We start from the raw sequence: 25,604 nt of genomic DNA on the forward strand, positions 1-25,604 counted from the left end.
CAAAAGAATATTTATGTGATAAATATCCAAAAATTATTTTTAAAGAAAGATACACAAGCCAATCTTATAAGATTCTGAAAACCCTGTCACCTGGTTTATTTCTGGAGAAGGGTAAAGGGAGAATAGTCACTTGAATTTGAGGGGCAGCCAAATTGGAAGCAACAGTAGCAGCAATTCTATGCCTCTAAGGTTCCTCTGATCCATAGGGAAGGCTTAAACTTCCTTGTTTGATTCAAGGGTCTAATTTTTTCCTAGAGCAAGATCATCCATTTTCATTGGGATAAAAGAATAAAGAACAAACTCAATAGCACCAAGTGAGGTTTAACACAGAAAATAGGGCCCAGTTTCTCCTTTCAGATGAAACTCTTACATTAAAATATGTTTAGAAGTCATGGTTGTTCTTCCTCTTGATTCAACCCTTCTCCCTCCCCCAGCAGGAGCCCCAGGAACCTGAAGAGCATGTGCCTCACTAACCAGAGAAACAATCCAGCCACCCCTCCACGGGACAGGACACAGGGACTACGCTCTCAGGGAGAACGGGTACTGGGGGTGCCACCAGTCAAAGAGGCGAACGCTGTGCACTGGGTCCAGGATGACTTGCACACCCTGCTCACTGCGCAGTTTCCGACCACCGTGCACAGGAGTATCTTGGAACACCAGTCTCACTCGATGATGCCGCATGTCCGTGCTCACATTGATCGTAAACTGGGAGGGGAAAGCAAATGACATTACATCCCATACCCAAATTGAACAGCCTTGTTCTCCTACAGCCCCTCTGAAATGAGAGTCTAGACAAAATTTACATTGGCAAGGCCACAAGATAATCTCTGCAAAGATATAAAAAAATTAAGAGTGATTTTATAAGTTCTTCTTAGCTTGATATATTTAAAGTAGACTGAGAAATGGCTGAATAAATCAGGATATATGCACAAAGACTACCACCAAAGCCAACTTTTAAATATTGGGTTAGAGCTGGATGACTTGAAGGAATTTTGAACAGGTATTGTTGAGCAAGAGAAATCAAGATTCATAAAACACACCCAGATCCCGTTTTTTGTTTTCTTGGTAAAATACACCACAAAATCTCTAAATATGCTTATGCATGTGTAGGTCCACATAGAACAATATGGGTATCAAGTACCTAACGTATGAGTGATACACAGCGAGGTCATTAACATGGCCTAACCTAGAGGAAGGGGAGAGGTGCCTACAATAAGAGCAGCTTGTATGACATTACACAAAATTACGTAAGAGGGGCCGGGTATCCATGCACATACTGACAGACACATTAAAGAACAATCCCTAAAAGGTAAATTGCAGTTGTAGGTTATCAGAAGTCCGTCAATGTATATATGCGTTATTTAAATTCTTTAAATTATTTATTATTTATTTTACCATTTAAAAAAAAAAAAACTATCTAGGGCTCACGTACAGCCTCATCCTTGTCCCTAGTACAGCGGTTCTCAACCTGTGGGTCGCGACCCCTTTGGGGGTCGAACGACCCTTTCACAGGGGTCGCCTAAGACCATCGGAAAACACGTATATAATTACATATTGTTTTTGTGATTAATCACTATGCTTTTATTATGTTCAATTTGTAACAATGAAATTGGGGGTCACCACAACATGAGGAACTATATTAAAGGGCCGTGGCATTAGGAAGGTTGAGAACCACTGCCCTAATAGGATATGTTTCTCACATTAATGATCACTACAAAGGAGATGCAGAAACATTCCCTTTACTTCAGAGAAGAGATAAAATACTCTCAAACATGCATAACTGCTACACAAATTTGTTCCTAATATACAACTCTGCTTTCAGACTCTTTTAAATCTTCATTAAAGATTTCTTCTTCAATGGTTAAATTTACAAATTTCTTTTAAAACCTAGAGTCTGTGAAAGCGCGGAGGCGACATCCTGTCTCCACTTACCAGGGTGAATATCATCCCCATAACAATTGGAATAAAGATGAAATTGAGGGTGGTGACCTGCAGGAGGCAGCAGTCATGGTCGGGGTTGGTGTGAACATCCTGGTACTGAACAGGAGGCTGCAACCCTCCCACGCACTTGCTCTTTAATCTGGGGGACTGAGGAGAACGGAAAATTAATCTCACAGCTGAGACAACATGTTTATGGACAAGACTCCACCAATGACAATTTCATGGCTCAACTGATGCTATGAGACCTATGTTTTCTGTTTTCTCCTCTTTTTTTATGTACATATTGGCTTCCATAAAGATCAAGAAAACCTGCCGTTTGAAAGGGGAGCCCCTTTGGATGGGCAATGTGGAGTGGGCGCAATGCTGCATTTGGATGGTATTTCCTGCCACTCGGCAAGAAATGGGAACGGACAGCTGTCAGAAGCCCTCCAATGTCTGGAAGACCGCAGATTCCCTGTGACCTGTCACTGCAGACAACATACGCTGCACAAAGGGGGACACTGGCCCCCACTCCCAGGCATCCTGCCTGCTGTGTTCCCGGGCCCAGGACCCACTCTCTGCATTAAGCTGTTACACCCTGTGTGTCTTTCACATAGGAGTTCCCTCTTCATTTTCTCTTCATGGCATTATTACAGGTTTTGATGTGTATTTTATTTTAATAAGTCAACTTTATGCCTAGCTAAATTTACTAGAACAAGATATCTGGAAAACAAAAAGGAGATACAATTACATACCTGTTTTTTAAACTTGAAGTTGAATTCCCACATTGGTTCCTGTCTGTTCCCAACAATCTTTCGGTACCAGAAAAGTAAGCACTATAAGAAAAGAAAATAAACCAAAAATAAATAAAAGAAAAGAAAAAAAAAAAGAAAAAGAAGGCAACAAAAAAATAATCAGCAGAAACCTTTCTGTCTGCCAGCTCTAAATGTTGTGGTTTCACTCTGGCACAGATAGAGACCCGCCCCCCAATTTGACACTGTGCAACGTGCAGAGACAGTCCCAGGCCACTCAGCACAGAGAAGAGGGACCAATGTCAGTCAACCTCAGAGGCTGTGAGGTCAACCCTCATCTCTAAGGACAGAAACATGGTCTCTAGGGACTGGGGCACTCTCTGGTTCAGCAGGCCACTCCACTATATTAAAACATAGGCAGCCACCAGGCAAGATGGTATCAAAGGCAGGCAGAGAAGGCCAGCCCTGTAATCAACAGGAGCAAGCCACTCAGGACCCTTTGGGAGCTGACAGCCAGGGTGGACACTACAGAACTGGGCTGAATTCAGTATGCCCCTCGGTGAAGGCAGGCTACAGCTAAGTTTAAGCACAAGAAGTCAAGTACCTCCCAGGGGACAAGGGGTGGGTCGTCCGCCGTGCCAGCTGTCCTGCCCTTCAGACATGCCCTGTACGTCCTGATGTTCCATCAAAAATAATGGGCTTGGCTTTAAGGGGCAAACACTTCTGCTGCCATCACAACGGCTCCAGTGTCCCACACAAGCTATGCTACTGAAAAGAGAGAGAGGGAGAATCAAATACGAAAAGCTGGAGTCCGGGAACATGGGACCGCTCCTTCAGGCGTGCTGGCAACTCCCTGAATGCCATGCGACCGTGGCTGTACAAGTGGCAAGGCCATGCATGGGACAGCTGCCACTGCAGGTCCACGTCCTCTTCAGATCTCTAACAAGGCACAGAAGCAGCAGCCAGGTAGCCTGGGCTTATTATCTGGATGAAACATTAGCTATCATTCCACTTTGCCTTTTAAGAGTCCACTTTTAAGAGTTACTATGTGGTGACAAGAGTGTGAAGACACAGGTCCTTTAGGACTGGGCACTGGAGCCGCTACGATGTGTCAGCACGAGTTTGCCCGACACTGCTCTGCTTCCAGGCAACCGACCTACACCTGCCTGGTCAGCTCTGGGGCGATGCCCTCCTCATCATAGTTAGTCTGACACAATCACTATTCGGAAGGGTGTGGGGGACTGTAAACGTGACACAATACACTGTCCACTCACATTACAAGCAGAAACAGCTGCTGGGTGAAATTCTACCCCAGCCCTGTATCCATCAGCTGGCGTGATATTAAACTGAGCTCAGCTCATGGCCCTGACCACCTCCATCTGCAACCCTGGAAGGAACCTTGATAAATAACCTTGAAATCAGCAGCACTTTTTAATCAATATGTATAAGGTAGGACATGATCACACTTGGGCTACACTAGGGGAGAAGAATCATTGTACCATCCAAAGCATAAAAACAAGATACGAAAGAGTAGGAAGTGCTATAGAACACCAGATTTTGTGTAGGCTGAGAATAAAAATTACCTACAGGATCAAAAGATACAAAATTTAGACAATATTAGTTTGGGGGGGGGGGGGAGACCATCAACTGGCATGAATAATAATATCTGCCATACAAGCTCTGCCGGACAAAGGCGTGGTCACTAGGTATTTCATTATGAAGGAGAAAAGGAAGAGAACGGACCAAGGCTAACACACCTACGTACAAATCAGAATGCCAGCAGACGCGAAGGGAGCCAGGCCTACACCAGGACCCTAAAGGCGGTCAACAAGAAGGGAAATCCAGATGTCACTGTCCCAACAGAAAGAGAAAACTAGTAAGCTGCTCGTGTTCTACCTCTGCATCGATTTCAAACACTTAAGGATCACAGCTGAGACCTACCAGTGAGTTGTGCTCTTCCTAACCCAAACCATCAACACCATCGAACGTGAAAATAATGCATGAAAATAAGATACAGAGAACAGCGAGTGTGATAAAAGCCCAGGAAGCCAGGCCGGCAAGCAGGGACGTCTTGGAGACGTGAAAACCCTGAGCCCTAGAGGTTTACGTTCGTCCCCAGCAGCCTGGGGCCCGGCGGCCTAGCCTCCCACCAGGAAGCTGGAGACAGCCACGCGAAGGGCCTACCACACAAGAACCCCGCTGAGTCGCACTTACTTTGGAATTCTTTAATGTGCTGGGCGTGCTTTCTGGAATGGCTGGATTTTTGGAGATTCGAGCAGCGAAGGGCTCATACATATGGTACAGAGATCGGATCACACATGCCCGGAGGCAGCGCAGCTTCTCCATGGACTCTGGGCGCAGGCGCAAAGGCAGAGAGGCATCCAGCGTGTAGTGCCTGAAACACGACACATGACTCCTACCAACGTGTGGCCCGTCTCTCCTGCTCCAGGTCGGTCTCCTGTGACTCCTGGTCTCAGTCTGACCTCGCTCTCATACACACACATCACCATCTATCACTTCTCAGCTACTTTTGCTTCTTTGCTATGTGAAACTCAATTCACACATACCTTATAATCATATACTTCTCCAACCTTTTTAAAATTTCTAATTATCCGTATTTCACCCTAAGAAAGGGAAAGTCTTAGCTTTGCTAGGAGTACCAGGTACTTCAGACCCTGTCCAGAAGGGACACCAAGTTCTCTACTTCCTTCCCACCACATTCTCACTGACAGTTCCTAACCTCACTACACTTCTGCACCCAGTATCAAGAACTACCCTTTACTAGCCACACTGTTCACCCTCTCCTCACCCCTACAAGTGTATGTAGGGCAGCATAAGAACAAAACTATATGGTACTTCAAGACGACCAACAAATGTAAGAAACTAATCTAGTTAGAAAGACAAACAGGTGAGCATCTGAAGCTTTTGAAAATTCCAGCTAAGACAACCCCCTGAGGAAAAATCAAAGACAATGCTTCTGAAACGTGAAGCAACACTTTTGCTGCAAACGGATATGGGATCAGGGGAGGGGACAACCACAGGGAAGACAGTTGCCATGATGAATTAATCATATAAATTTTAAATGAGGGTCTCAAGGAACCCAAAGCCAGGCTCACACCAGGCCTGGAGTAGAGAAAGTGCAAAGGTCACCATCCCAGGAGCAGTTTCACATCACAAACAGCATGGAATCAGCTACACAGACAACAGTGAGCTCCCTGTGGCCGCACCTTCGGTACAACCTGGTCCAAAAGGCGGCAGTGCAAGTGACAGTCCAGGCGTTCTTACAAATCAGGGAGAAATTCACAATGTCCTCAGGACGTATGTAGGAGGCCAGCAACAGCCAAATGTCCATGGGGTACTCTTCACCTCCAGCCCCATCCGGGGCTTCTGAAACAGAAGAAAAGAACTATCATCTCTGACCTTTCCATTTTACAAAAACCATACGGTCTTCTAGGTCTTTTTTTTTTTTTTTTTTTTATAAATATATTTTATTGATTTTTTACAGAGAGGAAGGGAGAGAGATAGAGAGTTAGAAACATCGATGAGAGAGAAACATTGATCAGCTGCCTCCTGCACATCTCCCACTGGGGATGTGCCCGCAACCCAGGTACATGCCCTTGGCCGGAATCGAACCTGGGACCTTTCAGTCCGCAGGCGAACGCTCTATCCACTGAGCCAAACCGGTTTCGGCTGGTCTTCTAGGTCTTAAGGGTACATTTCTAGGATACATGACGTGTATATTGCACTGTGTGCCCACCACCCATAGTTAAATCATCTTCCATAAACTCTGAACTTCTATTACACACATATCTAAAAATCCCCCATCAGCCGTAACCGGTTTGGCTCAATGGATAGAGCAGGGGTGGGCAAACTTTTTGACTCGAGGGCCACAATGGGTTCTTAAACTGGACCGGAGGGCCGGAACAAAAGCATGGATGGAGTGTTTGTGTGAACTAATATAAATTCAAAGTAAACATCATTACATAAAAGGGTACAGTCTTTTTTTTCAATAGTTTTATTCATTTCAAACGGGCCAGATCCGGCCCGCGGGCCGTAGTTGGCCCACGGCTGAGATAGAGCATCAGCCTGCAGACTCAAGGGTCCCGGGTTCGATTCCGGTCAAGGGCATGTACCTTGGTTGCAGGCACATCCCCAGTGGGAGGTGTGCAGGAGGTAGCTGATCGATGTTTCTCTCTCATCGATGTTTCTGACTCTCTATCTCTCTCCCTTCCTCTCTGTAAAAAATCCATAAAATATATTTTTTTTAAAAAATCCCCAATCACTTAGATTCTCCCAGGTCTTGCACAGCTAAGAAAAAGGTTTAAAAGGTCCAAGAAGCCTCTCAAACTCATCATTTCCTGCTTATTCCAGCTGCTGGAAACTTTTGCTTCCTGTTGCCCCAGTAAATAGGTCTTGTTTTTAAGGCTTTTATTTAATAATTATTTATATGCTATTTTGAAGTTTTCAAAGTAATGTTGCATACATTAAATCATTCAATTCTGGTCTAATCCTAAAGCTAACCTTTAACCTTTAGCTCAGACCTATCACAGAACTATCCAAAAACCAGATTTCTTCCTCCTCTTTCCGGGGCAAAAGGCCCCTACAACCACCTCCCCACTGCTGCCTCTGCTTTTCTAGGTAATTGCTCCCAGCAGTTCGTTGACTCAATCAGGTTCTTGCGTTGAGTTCCTCATATCAGAGACCAAGGCCTCTAAAGCAACATCCTCTTTTTTGGCTCCTATCCTTTCTTGAAATCACTTAAAGCTTGGTCTACCATGTTGGGGCCCCACCTTACATCGCCCTCTGAAAGAGAGGGCACCAGCATTTCCCCCACTGAGACCCATCAGAACTTTTATGAAGCAGAGTGCTATTAAAAATTTGTCTTTAGGGCCAAAATTCAATAATGATTAAAGAACTGTATTTTAAACATAATTATTAAGAAATTTCAAAATGTCAGAATGGAATCAGTAAAGAAAAGCTTCATGGCATGTTAAACCCTGTCCCACTCCTGCGATCCGCACTCAGATTCTCTACTTGCTGTCACCACACACAGGACGAGTGAACCAAAGGAGTGCAAGTCCTGTACCTCTGTGCCTCTTGCTTTTCTTTTTTCTGGAGACGGGTCTCTCATGGATGCTCTCCTCCTGCGCATCCATCTCGTCACTGCTGTCAGCAACATCGCAGGGCTCCCCAGCCCCAGAGAGAGCTTCCACCGCGGGAACCTGAGAGGCTTCCAAGCCGCAGAGAGATTTTACTAGAAGGAAAGAAGGAAAGAGTGAGAAGGCAGAGTCCCATCCAGAAATACAGACGGCTGAGGCAGGATGTCGGCACTCACCAGGGGGGAAAACAAAAGGAAAAACCAGCATGAGAGTCTGCTGAAAAAGCTGAGACTCTAAGAAAGAAAATTAAGCATTTTAAATGTTTTAAAAAACGGGAAAGCAGTGGGCAAACTGACTCCTGAAGAGTGCCAACCTCAGAGGGGAAGACAAAGGGAGCGCATTATTCTCCCGCTATAAACTGCAGCGGCTAAAACTACAGGCGAATGCTGTTCTCGTTTGCATACATTCTGAGACCAGCGTTTTGGGCGGCACTACGTCCAATTTAATCATGTTCTCGGGTTGGAGGCTGTAGGTGTCATAAAAACACACATCTCACCAGGCCCACGTGGCTCAGTGGTGGAGCTTGGAGCTATGAGCCAGGAGGTCATGGGTCCCACTCAGGGCACAAGCCCGGGTTGCGGGCTCCATCTCCAGTGGGGGGCGTGCAGGAGGCAGCGGTCCATGATTCTCTCTCATCATGGATGTTTTTTTCTCTCTCTCTCTCTCCCTCCCTCCCTCTCCCTTTCCTCTCTGAAATCAATAAAAATATATATTTTTTAAAAACACAAGTCTCAAGGATATGTAGGTACAAAGCTTGAAAGTAAGAGGAACATGGGAGAAGGAAACGAATACACTGCAAGGTTCCTACACTAGAAGCCCCCTGCAGAGGACGTGGGCACCGGGGAGCTGGAGGGCAAGGACTGAGCAAGGAGGTGGCAGTGGGAGCTACGGAGGCGCACAGAGACGTCCGTAATGCGGGCGGACACGGGCATTTCTGTACAGAAACCGCCAGCGGAGGCTCCGGCTCCCGGCGCCCTCCCGGGAGTCCACGGAGCCACCCCGCGGAGAGCCCACCGCCCTCCCGGGAGTCCACGGAGCCACCCCGCGGAGAGCCCACCGCCCTCCCGGGAGTCCACGGAGCCACCCCGCGGAGAGCCCACGGCGCACGAAGACGCCCGAGGGCTGCAAGGAAAACACGGATGGAGCCCCAGGAACAGGCGCCCGCCGGCACCTACCTTCCTGCTGAACAGCATTGGCCACGGCTTTCTTGACTCGTCCGGACCTCACGACGGCCGGGTCCGAGTTGGCATAATCCGCCACGGTCACTGCAAGAAGCGTGACCCTCAGCGGGGCGGCCTGCTCCCCTCGGCGTCCCCCCGCCGGCCCGGCCGCCTCCCCCGCCCCCAGCCCGGCCTTTCCCCGCCCGGCCCCTCGCTCACCTCGACCCGAGCAGGCGTCGTGGGCCCGGAACTTGAGTCGCTTCCCTCGCTTGGGCATGGCGGCCGGGTCGGGGCGAGGCCGCCCTAGCGGGCCTGGACCCCGGGCCATGTCCTGGGCCCCAGAGCCGGCTCCGGGAGCCGCGGGACAGCGCCGCCCGGCTCCGTGGCCATCCCGCGCCGCAGGACCGCTCTCGCGATGACGCAGTCCGGGCTCTGCGTCGCAGCGGCGCATACGTCCTCCTTGGACGCCAATCGGCGCCCGTCGTGGTGACGTCATCCTCCAGCGCCGAGGGCTGGGCCTGCGCCGGGGCTGCGACGTCGGGGCCCAGCGGGTTTCCGCGGTTTGCACCCTTTGCCGGGAGACTGCTGCCATCGGTCAGTCCTGTGGCCTCTCCAGATGTTAACCAAAGAGTCTTTCTGACCGTTGGGATCTGGGTTTTTACCTTTTCATTTTGTAATCGACTCGGTGTTTGACATGGAACATGTGTCGTATTTATACTTGGGGAAATAGCAGTACAAGTACTTTTATCGGGAGAGGAATGTGGCGCCGTTCCAGCCCAGAGCTTTGGATCTCGGTCAGAACCCGGGGAGCAGGGAGCTGACACGGACGTCCTCACCCCTCCCGGCACCTCCTGAGGACCGGTGCTGGGTGAGGTGGGTGGGCGGGGCACAATGGTTGTCAGGGAGGGTGTCATGGGAGAGCAGTGGCCAAGTTTGTCTTGCCTCAGAGGATGCATATTCTACCCCGATCCCTGCCTCGCCACACCTCCCACACACTCCCTTTTCTTCTTCTTGACTTTGGGGGAGGCCTGAACACTCAGGAGTGTGGAGTGGAGTTCCTGTGCGCCCAGAACGAGGAAATCTGAGATGGAACGCCAGCTCCAGTCGCGGTGATACATACCATTTCCTTGATGCCTCTTCACAAGCCCCTGGGGAACGAAGGTGCCTCAGAAAGGGAGATGATCTCCTGGATCTCTGACTCGGTCCCAATCATAGATCCTTAATACGTGCCTCTTAGGTTCTCCAGAGGAAACCAATACGATCTATGGGCAAGAGAGATTTATTTTTTTAAAAAAACATATTTTATTGATTTTTTACAGAGAGGAAGGGAGAGAGATAGAGAGTTAGAAACATCGATGAGAGAGAAACATCGATCAGCCGCCTCCTGCACATCTCCTAGTGGGGATGTGCCCGCAACCCAGGTACATGCCCTCGACCGGAATCGAACCTGGGACCCGTCAGTCCACAGGCCAGGCCGACGCTCTATCCACTGAGCCAAACCGGTTTCGGTGGCAAGAGAGATTTATTATGAGAATGAGCAAACCAAGTCTGTAGTCCCATGGTTTGCTGTCTATCAGTTGGAGGCCCAGGAAAGTGGCTGGTGTGGTTTCCAGTCCAAATCTGAAGGCCTGAGAACCAGGGGATCCGATGTCTGAGCGCAGAAGAAAATGGATGCCCCAACTCAAGCAGAGAGAGACCAGCACATGCATCATGGGAATCCCAGAGGAAAAGAGAGGGGCAGAGAGAACATTTGAAGAAATAATGGCTGAAATCTTCCTGAATTTGACGAATGTAAATTTCCAAGATCTTCAACAAACTCCAAGTAAAATGAACTTAAAAAGACCCACACCAGGCCACATAATCAAACTTTCAAAACAAAGAGAGAATCTAAAAAGCAGTGAGAGAGGAATCATCACATACAAGGGTCCTTAGTAAAATCACCAACAGAAAAGAAGTTGAAAACTGGCTGGGGAGCTCAGTTGGTTAGTGTTCTCCCAATACGCCAAGGTTGTGGCTCAATTTCTCCCTCTCCATCTGGGCACATAATCAACCAAGGAATGCATAAATAAGTGGAACAAATCAATGTTTTTTATCTCCCTCTCTAAAATCATTTTTTAAAAGAGTTATTTCTGTATTTTTAAAAAAGTTGAAAATATGTCCATTCAAGAACTGCCCATAAATATTTATAGCAGTTTTGTTCATAACTGACCAAACTTGAAGGAAACCAAGATATCTGTCAGCAGAATGGGTAAATGAAACTGGTGCATCCACATAATGGAGCATTATTCGGTGCTAAAAAGAAATACGCTATCAAGCCTTGAAAAGACATGGTGGTACCTTGAATGTATATGACTGAACGAAACCAGTATGAAATAGCTACATAGTGTATGATTCCAACTATGTGACATTCTGGAAAAGGCAAAACTATGGAGACAGTAAAAAAAAGATGAGTGGTTTCCATGGGGTTGGGGTGGGAGGAATGACTAGGCAGAGCTCAGAGGATATTTAGAGCAGTGAAAATATCCTATATAATAAAAGGCTAATATGCAAATTGACTAAACAGTGGAACGACTGGTCGCTATGATGCGCACTGACCACCAGAAGGCAGACGCTCAACGCAGGAGCTGCCCCCTGGTGGTCAGTGCACTCCCATAAGGGGAGCATCACTCAGCCAGAAGCCCTGAGCCATTTTCATGGCTGGTGAGTGCAGCAGCAGTGGCAGGAGCCTCTCCCACCTCCGCAGCAGTGCTAAGGATGTCCAACTGACAGCTTAGGCCCACCAGTCGGACATCCCCCGAGGACTCCCGGACTGCGAGAGAGTGCAGGCCGGGCTGAGGGCCCCCCACCCCTGCCGAAGTGCACAAATTTTGTGCACCGGGCCTCTAGTATGCATTATAATGATGGATATATGTCATGTCCAAACCCTTAGCATGTACCACACCGAGAGTGAACCCTAATGTAAACAATGAGCTTTGGGTGATGGTGACGTGTGGACATAGGTTCATCAGTTATAACAAACGCACTAGTTTGGTGAGTGGTGTTGATAATGACGGAGGCTGTGCATGTGGGGATAGGGGGTATTTAGGAAATCTCTATACCTTCCTCCAACTTTGCTATGAACCTAAAACTTCTCTAAAAAATACTCTTTTTAAAAAAATGATAGGGAGAACCAAGATGGCGGCATAGGTTAACGCTGGAGATTGCTGCCTCGAACAACCAATTCAAGGGTACACCTAAAAGACGGAACGGAGGGTGGAATGGTTTGCGTGTGGTTCTGCCAGAAGAGAGGAAAGGATCTAACTGGGGTTTCAAGGTTCCCTGTTGATTCATGGGCGTATTTTAACACCCTGGTCAGGATCCATCACTGTCTCAACAGGCAAGCGAGGCTTTCATCAGCAGCTGGGAAAACGGGAAACCTGCTAAAAAAAAAAAATAAAAAAAAAAAAATAAATAAATAAATAAATAAAAAATAAAAGACGGAACGGACATCATCCAGAACCACAGGAAGGCTGGCTGAGTGGAAATTCTACAACTAGGAGGAAAGAGAATATCATACCCAGACTCAGAGGAGGCGCAGTGCTGAAGTGAAATACTCAGGTGCGGAGTGCGCACGAGTGGGCTGGCGGCAGAGGGCGCGGTTGTTGTTTTCAATCGGGAGGGAGTTTCAGACTCTGAGCTCCAGAGCCAGGCGAGTCTCTAGGGACCCAGACTCAAACAGGAGAAGCGGGACTGTCTGGCTTCTGTCGGAACTCGAAGGCAGCTTTCTCTCTGAGGTTTGCAGCGGTTGCTGGGACTCTGTGAGGCAGAGCCCCTAGGGACAGAACTGAGAGCAGCCATAACTGCTCGATCCGCCCGCCCTGTTTGATCCCGTGTGACCCGCTCCGCCCAAGCCCTGCACAGAGCCATTTGCCAGATAGCCTCAGGCAAAGGCTAGATTAGCACCTCCCCAGAGGACACAAGTTTTCCCACTGCAGATACAGCTGACTCTCACAGCCAGTTGGCCTGGAGGTCAAATCCCCCCAGTATTAACTACAACACTCAAGGCTTAACTACAACAAGACTGTGCACAAAGACCACTAGGGGGTGCACCAAGAAAGCATTATAAATGCAGAGACAAAGAAATAGGACAAAATTGTCAATGGAAGATATAGAGTTCTGAACCACACTTTTAAGGTCTCTCAAGAACTGTCTAGAAGCTGCCGATAAACTCAATGAGATCTACAAGAAACCTAATGAGACCCTCGATGTTATGATAAAGAACCAACTAAAAATTAAGCATACACTGACTGAAATAAAGAATACTATACAGACTCCCAACAGCAGACCAGAGGAGCGCAAGAATCAAGTCAAAGATTTGAAATGCGAAGAAGCAAAAAACACCCAACCGGAAAAGCAAAATGAAAAAAGAATCCGAAAATACGAAGATAGTGTAAGGAGCCTCTGGGACCTTCAAGCGTACCAACATCAGAATTATAGGGGTGCCAGAAGATGAGAGAGAGCGAGATATTGAAAACCTATTTGAAGAAATAATGACAGAAAACTTCCCCCACCTGGTGAAAGAAATAGACTTACAGGTCCAGGAAGCGCAGAGAACCCCAAACAAAAGGAATCCAAAGAGGACCACACCAAGACACATCATCATTAAAATGCCAAGAGCAAAAGACAAAGAGAGAGTCTTAAAAGCAGCAAGAGAAAGAAACTCAGTTACCTACAAGGGAATACCCATACGACTGTCAGCTGATTTCTCAACAGAAACTTTGCAGGCCAGAAGGGAATGGCAAGAAATATTCAAAGTGATGAATACCAAGAACCTACAACCAAGATTACTTTATCCAGCAAAGCTATCATTCAGAACTGAAGGTCAGATAAAGAGCTTCACGGATAAGGAAAAGCTAAAGGAGTTCATCACCACCAAACCAGTATTATATGAAATGCTGAAAGGTATCCTTTAAGAAGAGGAAGCAGAAGAAAAAGGTAAAGATACAAATTATGAACAACAAACATGCATCTATCAACAAGTGAATCTAAGAATCAAGTAAACAAATAATCTGGCCGAAACCGGTTTGGCTCAGTGGATAGAGCGTCGGCCTGCGGACTGAAAGGTCCCAGGTTCGATTCCGGTCAGGGGCATGTGCCTGGGTTGCGGGCATATCCCCAGTGGGAGATGTGCAGGAAGCAGCTGATCGATGTTTCTCTCTCATCGATGTTTCTAACTCTCTATCTCTCTCCCTTCCTCTCTGTAAAAAATCAATAAAATATATTTAAAAAAAAAAAACAAATAATCTGGTGATCATAATAGAATCAGGGACATAGAAAGGGACTGGACTGACTATTCTTGGGGGGGGGGAAAGGGGTGTGGGAGATGCGGGAAGAGACTGGACAAAAATCGTGCACCTATGGATGAGGACAGTGGGTGGGGAGTGAGGGCGGAGGGTGGGGCGGGAACTGGGAGGAGGGGAGTTATGGGGGGGAAAAGAGGAACAAATGTAATAATCTGAACAATAAAGATTTAATTTAAAAAATGATATTTATATTTTATACAATCATTTCTTGATTCACAAAACACATTACTGTCAGCCATAGCCGGTTTGGCTCAGTGGCTAGAGCGTCAGCCTGCGGACTGAAGAGTCCTGGGTTTGATTCCACTCAAAGGCACCTGCCAGGGTTGCTGGCTCAGTCCCCAGTGGGAGGCATGTAGGAGGCAGCCAATCAATGATTCTCATCATTGATGTTTCTCTCTCCCCCTCTCCTTTTCTCTTCCTCTCTGAAATCAATAAAAATAAAAACGCATTACTGTCAAATGGTAACTTTTCTCGACAGTGTAAAGGCAGACATCTGAGTATAACCCCCGGTCACAGATGAGGAAGCTGCTGTAGGTCCTCCCCACCCGGCACCATGAGAGATGCCCTGTGCCTGCTTGTCTCTGCTGCAGCAGCACTGCTCTCCATCTTCTTCTTCATTAAAGAAAACCCTTTGGACACTACAAGTTTCCTGTCCTTGGTGAGTACCAGCAGCTGTGAGTCGGGCAAAGTTGAAGTCCCTGGGCTGAGAAAAAGGAGACACTATCTAAGTGTCCATTTGTGTGCAACTGTCACTGACATTATAGACACTCAGAGAAGAAAGATAATAAAGCCTAGGACTAAACATATTTTTCTTTGATGGGGCAATAAAGGAGGTGGCACTCTGGAAGAAAGAATTCAGGGTTGGGAAGAAATCACACTTCTTTCTTATGGTTTCTAAGTTACACATTTTATCCCCATTTTATTCCATAGGACCCTGAACCTCAGAGAAGTTGTCATTTTTCTAAGCCAAGAAAAACTAAGGGGATGAGAAATTTCACCAGAACCCAGAAAAGGCAAAAAAAGAAAAGAAAGGGGGGAGAATGAACTTGGAGGGTGAAGAGTGTAGACGGGGCATTGCAGTGGCATCACCGTGTCTCCTCTCATGCCTAGCACATGCTTTGCCCTTCATGGGATTAAGTGGCCCACATCAGACTAGTCAGAGAGATGACTGTGGGGGAAGAATGCCGTGGACTGATACCATCTCATTCCCTACATGTAACCCCGGGCTCCCTTCACCCCAGGACCCATAACCTGTACAAGAATCCCCGGGTAGAACTTTTTCAGAAGATAAGGAAGAAACTGAGCTGAGCCCTGAGCAACCTGCCTTGTGTCCTGGAGATGTTTTATTATGTGATGCAAAGCAGAACCCACCCAGCCATTATTCTCAAAGGGAGGGCTCATAGCTGCAACTTACTCTCTTCTCAGGAGGAAAAGGAGCTGGTGGCCTGGCAGAGAGCCCGGATGCAGCTTAACCCTGGTAGAACACGCCACCTGCAAACCTTCAAAGATATGCAGAAAAACTCAGAACCATTCAAAAACGTGAATTCCTATATCTTGATTGGAGCCCCTCCTAGGAAAAAAAGTGAGTGTGCACAAGGGGTCCAGACCGTGAAGGGGCAGGACAGGCAGGTGGGCAGCAGGGACCTGTAGCATCTGACACAGTAGACCGCTCTCCTGTCAACACTCCAGTTGCTTCCAGGACCCCAAGCTCTGGTTTTCCTCCAGCCTCACTCACAGATCCTCAGTGTCTTCTGCTGGTTTATCTTCTCTCCAGCATCTAAATGTTGATGTGCCCAGAGCTCAGTCCTTGGCTGGACTGCCTTGGTGACCTCACCCAGTCTCACAGCTTTAAGTGCCATCTATAGGCCGATTACTCTAAAAATACAGCTCCGGCTTCGTCTGTCTGTGGTCCATACTGACCCTTGCAGTGTCCTTTTCCCCCCATGGTAACCATGCTGGCAGCTGTTGCCAAGATGTGTCTAGACACTATGTGGCTTCTAATCTGTCAGCTCAGTTGGACTTTGTCATTCCCCCTGCTCGGCAAGCATCCCTTAGGGACTGCACCCTCCTGAGGTCCAACTATGACACTCATTGGATCCTCATAAGTTGCATTAATGAGAAAAAAATAAGCCTTAACACAGAATAAGCTTTTTCTGACTCAAACAGTTTAAGAATTCAAAGGGCAAGACTAAGCTATTATGTTAATAAAATAGTTAAGTTCAAGGGGGCTGAAGAGTGTTGGCCTTAATTATACAAGAACTCTGCCCTGGCTGGGTATCCCAGGCCCATTAGAGTGTCATCCCAATATTCGAGGTTACAGGTTCGGTCCCCGGTCAGAGCACATACAAGAAATAACCAATGAATGCATGGATGAGTGGAACAACAAATCAATGCTTCTCTCTCTCCTTCCCTCCCTCTCTTTAAATCAATAAATTTTTAAAAAAAACAATAACACAAGAATGCTGAGTAAAGAAAAACTTCTTTTTTCTTTAAAAGTAAATGTTTTTTATTATTCAGTTACCAATAATCCCACTTTCTATAAACCTCACTGGCTATGATGCTGTACTTTTTTAATTAAATGCACTATGAAGTAGTATGAATGCATGATGGTATTTTATCTTTTTAGAAATATATATTTTGGCTCTATCCAGTGGCCTATAAATGAGTTGTTTGTTACATAAATACTGTTTTCCACTAAAAATAACCAGGCTGATTCCAGGTCCAAGGCAGGAAATGTCCTCTCAGATAGCAAGGAAGCCTTAAAAAATGACTAAAGTTGTATCAAAAAGACTCAGGATCCAACTTCAAAAGGCTGTTCGCCAAAGATAGGACAACTTGAGCCTCAATAGGATCAAATTTCCATGGTTTGAAACATGAAATTCATGAGTTTATACAGATGCCTCTCCACGTCTCAATGTCACCTTCAGGGAGCCACACCCAGGGCTTTATCCTCGAGGTAAAAGCCACGTCAGCTCTGCCCTCTCCTCCTGCTGCTGCCTGGAGTTCTTGCTCAAGTCCTGGGGCTCCCGCCAGCCCAGGATTCACCCATAGGCTCTCCCCGGGCAGACCTTCCACTTTACTTAGAAAATCGTAGCACTTTCGCCTGCGATGGATGTTGCCACAGCCAGCCCCTTAGTGGTCAGTGGTCCAGTGGTTCTGGAAACAGTCCTGTGACTGATAATCCAGGTGACCATCCCAGGGCTCATACCTGTCGTTTGGTGGCTCGAACTTAGAATTCCACTGAGGCTTTCAGTATGAAACTAAATCTCTGCATTTGTTTTCTCTGTGTGTCTTCTGAACTATGAATTCTTCTACTTAGACTTTTTCACCACCCCGTTCCATATTCTCTGTCTTCTAGGAATTCTGCAAATATTACGGTTCTCTAATGGCAAGCTTTCTGGTTTTTCAGTGGGACTCTGGTTGAGGAGACATAAATGCAAATGTTTTTAGTTTATCATCTTTTATTTCTCCAACAATAGTTCCTCAAAGGTAATGATTTTTTTTTTAACTCACAACTTGTGACCAGATTATTAACTCCGAACATTGTCCATGCTTAGGCTTGGGGGAGAAAATGTACAATAACCACAGAAGGACATTAAGTTGGTGTATGGAAAGACCTGCGAGTATTATAACCTCACCCATAGCAACTATGTTTCTCACTTCTGTAAGCTGACAAAGGTCCTCTCTTCTCCCCACCCCTAGAACTGCTGACCGTAGGGATTTCCTCCGGGCAGCGTCCTGAAGGGAGCCACCTCGTGGACACCCTGCAGTCTCTCTTCTTTGCTTCCTCCTCATCCGAGCGGAAACACTTCACCGTTCTGGTACACCTAGCAGGTCCTGACCCCAAATGGCTTGTTCAGATGATCTACAACCTCTCAGCCATGTTTAAACCACACATACAGGCCAGAGAGCTGGTGGTGATCACTACTCCTCTCACAAGCTATCTTCCTTTGAAGGATCTTAAAGTGACCTTTAATGACCCTCCTGTCCACGCAGCCTTCCACTCCAGGCAAAACATGGACTATGCCTTCCTCATGAACTTTGCCACCCAGCATTCTGACTATTTCCTGATGGTCGAGGATGATGTGAAATGTGCCCCCGGATTTGTCACCCAGATAGCTACTGCAGTGTCGGCCTGGGCAAACAGACCCTGGGTGACCCTGGAGTTCTCCCCGCTGGGCCTCACCGGGAAACTCTTCCGTACTGGAGACCTGCCCCGCTTCATTCACTTCGTTCTCCTCTTCTACCGAGAAATGCCCTGGGACTGCCTCCTCTCCCACTTTCAGGCCCTGCTGCAGCACACACCAATCAGGTTCCTGCCCTCCCTCTTCCAGCAAGTGGGCAACTCCTCCTCCTTTGAGGAGGATGACACTGGCTCTCCCAGCAATCCTGCTGCCTCCATCCACACCAGCCTGAAGGTTGCCAACGACTCTGCTCCCTCGCACGCCTACAGCCTGGATGAAAATTTCTTTTACACCAAGTCGGCTGAGCCTGGCAGCCATCTGACTGTGGTTTTGGATGTACCTGCCCATGTGTCCCGAGTTCAGGTGCTGACTGGCTCTGACCCGAGAGGCTGGAATCAGCTGGAAGAGGGACAAGTAGAACTGGGCTGTGACTCTACAAACAGGGTCAGTGACTGTGACGACTACACTCTGCTGGGGCTGCTGGTAAGTGGCGTCCTGAACAAGCAGGTGTTGTCTCCCACGTCTGGGAAGAAGGTGAAATGTGTGAGACTGCTTGTGACAGCCGCTGCTCCCTCTGGAATAGTGGTCAGGCACATCCACCTCTGGACCAAGTGAGGTTTAAGTGATAAATGGAGAAGCCACCAGGAGTTGTGGGAGTGGTCAGATTGGAGGTTAGAGTCTACAGCGGTTAAACAAACAAAAGGTTAAAATGTTGAACTTGGGTCCTTTCAGGGTTGTTCGTTCAGAAGAGATGCGTGTTGAAAGGCAGAGTGAAGGTCACGGACTCTTGGTCCCAGAACCACTGGTGGACGAGGTGGGCTTGTTAAAAGCCTTCCTGGTTTACTCACCAGGTCTACCATTCGGAATTCTTCCCTTGGAGCAGAAACACCAGATTCGAAGGAACAGTAGGAGCACGTGGGTAGGACTGAATGATGCTCATATCACGACGGGACAGGGGTCTCTCCACCAGCAGAAATGGACTCATTAAAGGCGGAACTTCCTGTGTGGCAGGAAAGAAACACGACTGTGTGTTCTGTGGTCTCATTTCCCATTAAAGGTGGTCATTCGATGCACACTACTACCCTTTATGGTCAGGCAGAGTCCTCTTCTCCATGGTCACCCTGCATGTCAGGTATTCCTTTTCCGACAGCCTCCAAATTGCTGAAAATCACTTGTTCTGATCTGTGATAGCTCCTGTCCAGCAGTCTTATCTCCGGGACTATAAGGTAACATAGGTTTCTGATAGGAAAACCTTTGGATATGTTACTAATTTTTTTTAGTTCAGTTTGGCTATGAGATCTTTTTTTTTTTTAAATATATTTTATTGATTTTTTACAGAGAGGAAGGGAGAGAGATAGAGAGTTAGAAACATCGATGAGAGAGAAACATCGATCAGCTGCCTCCTGCACATCTCCTACTGGGGATGTGCCCGCAACCCAGGTACATGCCCTTGACCGGAATCGAACCCGGGACCTTTCAGTCCGCAGGCCAATGCTCTATCCACTGAGCCAAACCGGTTTCGGCAGCTATGAGATCTTTATTTCCAGAAAAATCTGAGCCCTGAGTTCAGCTAATGTGCAGTGTCTGGTTCTCACTAGCTTGACTATAATCCGTGAAAGCAGGGAGAGGAGGAAAGGAAAGGAGAACTCTAAGAGGGATATTTGGGAAGAACCCAAATCAAAAGCCAGCCAGTGTGTCCCAATGAGCTGTAACCCAAGTAGATGCAGGAGCCGGAGAGCCTGGAAACAGGATGTGGGACTAAAACAAGGAGAGGATGGGGGACAAATAAGGGCAGGAGGGAGCAGCTCTGAGCATCAGGCCGCCACAGGATCCACCGCAGTGTTGGTGGCAAGGCCACGCTCTCCACAGAACGGTCCCCCCTGGTGGAGAGCCCATTCTGGCAAGATGGAGGGTGCCTCTGACAGGTGACCTCAGCCTGTTTAAACTCCCAGAACCACACTGCAGTCCGGGGCTTCCTGGCCAAGACCTCCTTCGTCACCTCCCACCCTTGTCAGACCTTGACGGCAATCTGAAGCCTTTCCCGGCCTCCTCCCTTCCACTAATGAAGCTCTGGGACGTATAATCCCATGTTCCTGTCAGCAGTTTGGCAGGTGTGAACTGACACGGGGTGCTGAGAGTACCCTGGGGAAATGGACAGCAAGGTGAGGATTTGGGACTGGTTTCCTCATGATGCTCAGGTAGCTGTGGAAATAGAGGCTAAAATAGGTTAACAGAACATCACCACTGTGGGTAAAGTAGGTAGGGAGACGACAACCACAAAAGGCAAAAATGGAGGGGCAGGAGGTTGAGGACAGTCACCCCAATAAGTCAATCCCTTGCCTGGTTCTGGATCTCAGCCAATTTTCAGGTCCATGTGCACTGATGGAAGAGGTGGGCAGGTCCCTAGAAGGAAGGTCCCTGAGACACAAATCCTGTAAGATTCCCCAGACACCCTACCACCACCACCACAGCGCCTTACAGACATGTACTTGGGTAACTGTAAGCTGGGGAAAGGGAAACACCCAGACATTTAAGGAGGTCACCAGTTCGATTCCCAGTCAGAGCACATGCCCTATAACTGGATATCCTGTAACATGGATGGTTCCTCCAGGAGCCGTATGGGGCCCTCTAATAGGGAAGCGATCACTCAATATCCACCCTTGTTGATTTGATTCAAGCTGACAGTTAATTTTCAGCTTCTCGGTTGAGATAAGACTGGAAAGCTGGCTTTAAACCCTTATTCCCACTGTATCCAGAAACAGGTGCTTGATGTGAGCAGTCCCCATTCAGGGTGAACAATGGTTGTCAGGGAGGGTCTCCTGGGATGGTGACTAGTTTCTGCTGCCTCAGAGGAGCCACTCTGGGCTCCCACCCTGCAGCATTGAAGTTTTTTTCTCTGTGATTTCAGAGAAATCCCTGCTCTCTGCTGGTTTATCAAGCCACATTTTCTGTTAGACACAAAGCCTCCCATCGCTGTGGCTCTGCAAACCTGGTCAAGACTTCCACAGGGTTAGAAATTTCCAGCCACTTCTAGGTTTCCATCCTTCCTACCAGTCCAGGGTGGGGGAGACACGCAAGAGTTTCCCTTGATCCTTCTGACTTGATTCAAAACCTCGTAATCTGTCTGAAATAACCCCCAGTGGAGACTTTAACTCAAGTTTGAGTTTAGGGAGCTAACACCTAACCCTTGATTTCTGGCAACACATCCCCGCTGGTGGTGCCTCTACTCCAAGGGGCTACACCAATGTGCTCCAGGTCCACCTGGAGACCCAGACAGGAGCTGAAGCAGCAGCAGCTGAACAGAACCAAACTCCATGACCTTTGTCTCTCCTTAGATGGCTATACTGGGGGGAGTGTAGAGGGGGGGCCAAAGTGGGTGGAAAAGATTTAGGAAGTAAATTGGCAGAGGTGTCCAGGAGCAAGGGTGGGGGCAGGGAGGGGAGGCCGCAGGAAACAGGAGGACACGCCTGGCTTCTCTCACTCGGATCCAACTCCTGCTCACTTCCTGCCAAGTGCCAGGCCCAGCACCATGACGCTGTGGAGATCCTCCCTCCTGGCCGTGTCCCTCGTCTCCCTGAGCTTCTTCCTCCAGGACAATAGGAACAAGCGCCTTGAGTACAGCGTGTCTTTGGTAAGTTCCAGAAATTGGGAGGGATTACTTGCCAACACTTCGGCAGGGAGGAAATATGTCCAGTTATGCAAACATGCAAGCATCACCATAGAAGTTCTAAGAAGAGGGCACTTGAAGGTTCAGGAACGTGTCAAAAAAAGGTATTAACCCCGCCTTGAATATGGCCAGGATTTGCACAGGGTGAGGGAGGAAGAGGGCATTCTACGTGTGGAGAGCCTTGCCCAGACCTTCTAGGCGGCCCTGCTGCCCTCTCCTCACCTCAGGAGACGGTGCTCCTCCCACCCTCCCTTCAGGGACAGACTCAAGCCCTAAGATGACTCCTCCCACATGCACAGCGTCTGCAGTGGAGGTCATGCTCAGGTTCTGGGGTCCACCTTCTCCCCACGTGCCTCCGACCGGCTAGAGCAGAGGGGGAGGTGGCTGTGGAGAAGTGTGCGGCCAGAACTGAGCGAAGAAAGGCCTTTAGAATTGAGGCACCAGGTGTCCTTCCTTCAGGACAAGACAGCCCGGTCTTCAGCAGCTGTCCCAGCAGCCAGCACAGGCCAAGCAGAGTCAGGGGCTCTGCCAGCCGGTAATGGTGGAGAAATTAGACCTGGGCAAGGTGGGGCAGGCAGGTTCTAACCCTGCAGAAGCCTGGGACCTTCCCACAGGCATTCCACACAGAACTGGAGAGCCCCACTTCCCCGACTCCAAGGCCCACCACCCCTTCCAGCACCATGGGTTTTCTCATGATGAGGTGGGGACAGTGCTTCACTGAGCCCCGATACTCAAGCTCCCTGGTGACTGGATCCTGGGGCTTACTTGGTCTGTCCTAGAAGGAAGATTTGCCCTCATGTGTCTCCAGAGGAGCTGGGGTGAAGCTCAGGGCTGATGCTTACCCATCCTCAGCAGGAGGAAAAGAAGAAAATGCTGCAGCAGCTGGACCAGGAGCAAATCAGCTCTGAACACAAGAGCCACTTGGAGACCTTCAAGGAGATGCAGAGACGCTCCCCTGTGCTCCAGCTCACCAGCTACAAAGTCCTGGCCGGAGCCCTTCCCCAGGAGAAGAGTGAGTGCGCGGGAGAGAGGTCAGACTGAGGGAAGAGGGAGGGGGAGGACCCAGAGGGAGATGAATGTGATGGGTGCCAGCCCCCTGGGCACTGTACTACGAGAGCCCTCTGGTTCCTCTGTCCCTGCAGACCCTGCCATCCAGGTCTGAGGTCCCGGCTCATATGCCACGCCAGCAGATTTCCCTTTGGTACAGGGCAGCCTCCCCATCAGAGAGCCTTGACCTCCAACGACCTTGCAAAGTAGAGATCAAATAAACCCACTTCACAATCTGACCAAAGATCAATCTCTCACCTAACCACACTCTCCAAGGGAAAGGAAATGTGACTTTGTCCCCAGGGGTTGGCATTGAGGAGAGAGGGGCGGAGGGTCTTGTCACCACCTCGAGTGCTAATGGTGCCCTGTGCCTCCCCCCGCAGAACTACTGACGGTGGGGATCTCCTCAGTGCAGCGTCCTCATGGGAGCACCCTCTTGCACACCCTGCAGTCTCTGTTCCAAGCCTCCTCAGAGTCTGAGCTGGACTGTATCGTGGTGCTGGTCCACCTGTCAGATCCTGACCCTGCATGGCTCAGCCAAATGGTCGCCAACATATCAGGCCTCTTCCAACCTCATCTTGAGGCCCAGAAGCTGCTTGTGCTCCACGGTCATTTCAGTGGCTCTCTTGTCCCAGGAGAGCGGGGCAACATCAATGACTCCTCACCCTGTGAAGCTGTTTATTCCAGGCAGAAAGTCGACTACGCCCTCCTCATGAACTTCGCCGTCAGCCTCTCTGAATACTTTCTGATGGTAGAAGATCACGTTAGCTGCGCCCCCAAATTTGTTTCTACCATCTACTGGGCACTGGCAGCCTGGAAAGAACGACCCTGGGTGACCCTGGAGTTCTCTGGCCTGAGCTTCTCGGGGAAAGTCTTCCACAGCAGCGACCTCTCCCGCCTGTCCACTTTCCTCCTCCTCTTCCCCAAGGACACGCCTCCGCACTCGCTTCTCTCTGAATTCCGCCTTCTCTTGGCCCAACCTGTTCCTATTCGTTTCAGTCCCTCCGTCTTCTATCCGACGGGCAATTATTCTGCGTCCGAGGACACCTGCTTTCCTGTGGAGAAGGAAGTGGTCTTCGGTGATCCGGACAACCCGGTAGCCAGTGTCCTCACTGACATGAGGCCGATACCGAACATGATCCCCCAGTACGCCTACTTTCTGAACACGGAGAGCTACGTCACCCTTGATGCCTCGAGGGGCAACTACCTGGTGGTGGTTTTGGAAAGGCCACAGAAAGTGGTCCGCATAGAGGTGCTGACAGGTGCTGACAAACAGGGGCAGTACCGGCTGCAGCAGGGCCAAGTAGAACTGGGCTACGACCCCCTGGCGCACCCCGAAGGCTGTGCACGCTACACCGTGCTGGGCCCGCTGGTGCAGGGGAACTTGGACCAGCGGGTGTTTTACGAAGAGGGCGCCGTGGAGCAGCTGAGCTGCATACGACTGCTGGTGCTGGCCTCTCAGGGCTCCTGGCTCTTCATCAGGCAGATCAGGGTCTGGACTCAGCCCGAGGAAGAGGAGCGCTGGAGGCACACCGGGGATTCTGCAGGGACGGGCCTGGGGAATGCGGCCTACATGGCCGGCAGGAAATAAAGCTAGACACGGGCCCGGGCCTGTGCACTCGGAGTGGGGTGACCGTGTAAGTTACTGTCCAAACTGGGGTGCGTGTGAGAAGGAAAGGAAGCGCCACTGAAAATCACACTCCGACCGCAGAGGCGCGCCAGCCTGCCCCCGGCGAGCAGAGGTGTGCGCTCAACCGCACCCAGTTTTGGGGGCCACGTTAGACGACACAGTGTGAGGGGGAGAGAGAAGACAATGTCCTTTCGGCTCCCAAGGGCCAGGGAGAGGGAAGAGGCACCGTGCCCCGCCCTACTTCTCATCTGCACTCAAGCACGACACTCCCGCTCCTTCCCACCAAGGAGCCCCCGCCCCGCCCGGAGCCGCGAGTCCTGGGAGAGTCCGGCTCCTTTCCTCACCGCCCTTTCCGGTCCCCACACCCTGGGTCAGGTCCCGCCCCTTCCGCCTCCGCCCCTGCCGTACAGCCCCGCCCCTTTCACGCCAATCCCGTCGTCCCCGGCGCCGCTCACAGGCCCCGCCTTTTCCGGGCCGAGACTGCGGTCAGGCCCGCCCCCCGCCCCTCCCGACACCGCAGCTTCCATCCCCCTTCTTGCCAGGCCACGCACCTTCAGACCGGCCCTTTCTGACACTACCTCGCGCTTTGTCAGGCCCCGCTCTTTGCAGCCTCAACCCTCACCCCTCCGCCCCTTCTGGTCCTCTGTCGCCAAACCCCGCACTTCCGGCTTCCGGCCCCTTACTGCTGTCAGCTCCGCCCCTTCCGGGACCCCCTTCCGGCCCGCTCCCAGCGAGGCCTCAGC

At 49.4% G+C, this 25,604-nt stretch overlaps 3 protein-coding genes and 1 long non-coding RNA gene across 9 annotated transcripts; 2 read left to right on the top strand and 2 right to left on the bottom strand.

Annotated features, from left to right (window-relative positions):
• Nucleotides 1–25: 25 nt before the first annotated feature.
• On the bottom strand, nt 26–9,424 carry TMEM183A (transmembrane protein 183A). 5 transcript variants are annotated; one of them, XM_059677568.1, is made up of 8 exons: nt 9,211–9,423; nt 9,007–9,096; nt 7,759–7,926; nt 5,900–6,056; nt 4,887–5,067; nt 2,676–2,756; nt 1,933–2,088; nt 26–705 (listed from the first exon to the last, which is right to left on the bottom strand). In XM_059677568.1, the coding sequence occupies exons 1-8, from the start codon at nt 9,317–9,319 to the stop codon at nt 520–522; spliced, it is 1,128 nt and encodes a 375-aa protein (XP_059533551.1). In that variant the 5' UTR covers nt 9,320–9,423; the 3' UTR covers nt 26–519. The 5 variants fall into 5 exon arrangements, with proteins under 5 accessions (XP_059533551.1, XP_059533554.1, XP_059533553.1 ...); XM_059677567.1 differs by having other exon boundaries at nt 65–705; nt 5,900–6,059; nt 9,211–9,422; XM_059677571.1 differs by lacking the exon at nt 1,933–2,088 and having other exon boundaries at nt 5,900–6,059; nt 9,211–9,424.
• Nucleotides 9,425–9,509: 85 nt separating this feature from the next.
• LOC132222514 (alpha-1,6-mannosyl-glycoprotein 4-beta-N-acetylglucosaminyltransferase-like) lies at nt 9,510–19,132 on the top strand. Of its 2 annotated transcripts, none has more exons than XM_059677563.1 (4): nt 9,510–10,100; nt 14,812–14,991; nt 15,759–15,915; nt 18,036–19,132. In XM_059677563.1, the coding sequence occupies exons 2-4, from the start codon at nt 14,887–14,889 to the stop codon at nt 19,130–19,132; spliced, it is 1,359 nt and encodes a 452-aa protein (XP_059533546.1). In that variant the 5' UTR covers nt 9,510–10,100; nt 14,812–14,886. The 2 variants fall into 2 exon arrangements, with proteins under 2 accessions (XP_059533546.1, XP_059533548.1); XM_059677565.1 differs by lacking the exon at nt 9,510–10,100 and adding an exon at nt 10,508–10,973.
• On the bottom strand, nt 16,850–25,571 carry LOC132222520 (uncharacterized). The gene is made up of 2 exons (XR_009450247.1): nt 25,413–25,571; nt 16,850–24,286 (listed from the first exon to the last, which is right to left on the bottom strand). It is a non-coding gene; the product is annotated as an uncharacterized LOC132222520 (long non-coding RNA).
• Nucleotides 23,055–24,829, top strand: LOC132222515 (alpha-1,6-mannosyl-glycoprotein 4-beta-N-acetylglucosaminyltransferase-like). The gene is made up of 2 exons (XM_059677566.1): nt 23,055–23,196; nt 23,615–24,829. The coding sequence occupies exons 1-2, from the start codon at nt 23,055–23,057 to the stop codon at nt 24,820–24,822; spliced, it is 1,350 nt and encodes a 449-aa protein (XP_059533549.1). The 3' UTR covers nt 24,823–24,829.
• Nucleotides 25,572–25,604: the final 33 nt, after the last annotated feature.

This window comes from Myotis daubentonii, chromosome 20, assembly GCF_963259705.1.
Source record: "Myotis daubentonii chromosome 20, mMyoDau2.1, whole genome shotgun sequence".
In the NCBI taxonomy this organism is placed as follows: domain Eukaryota; kingdom Metazoa; phylum Chordata; class Mammalia; order Chiroptera; family Vespertilionidae; genus Myotis; species Myotis daubentonii.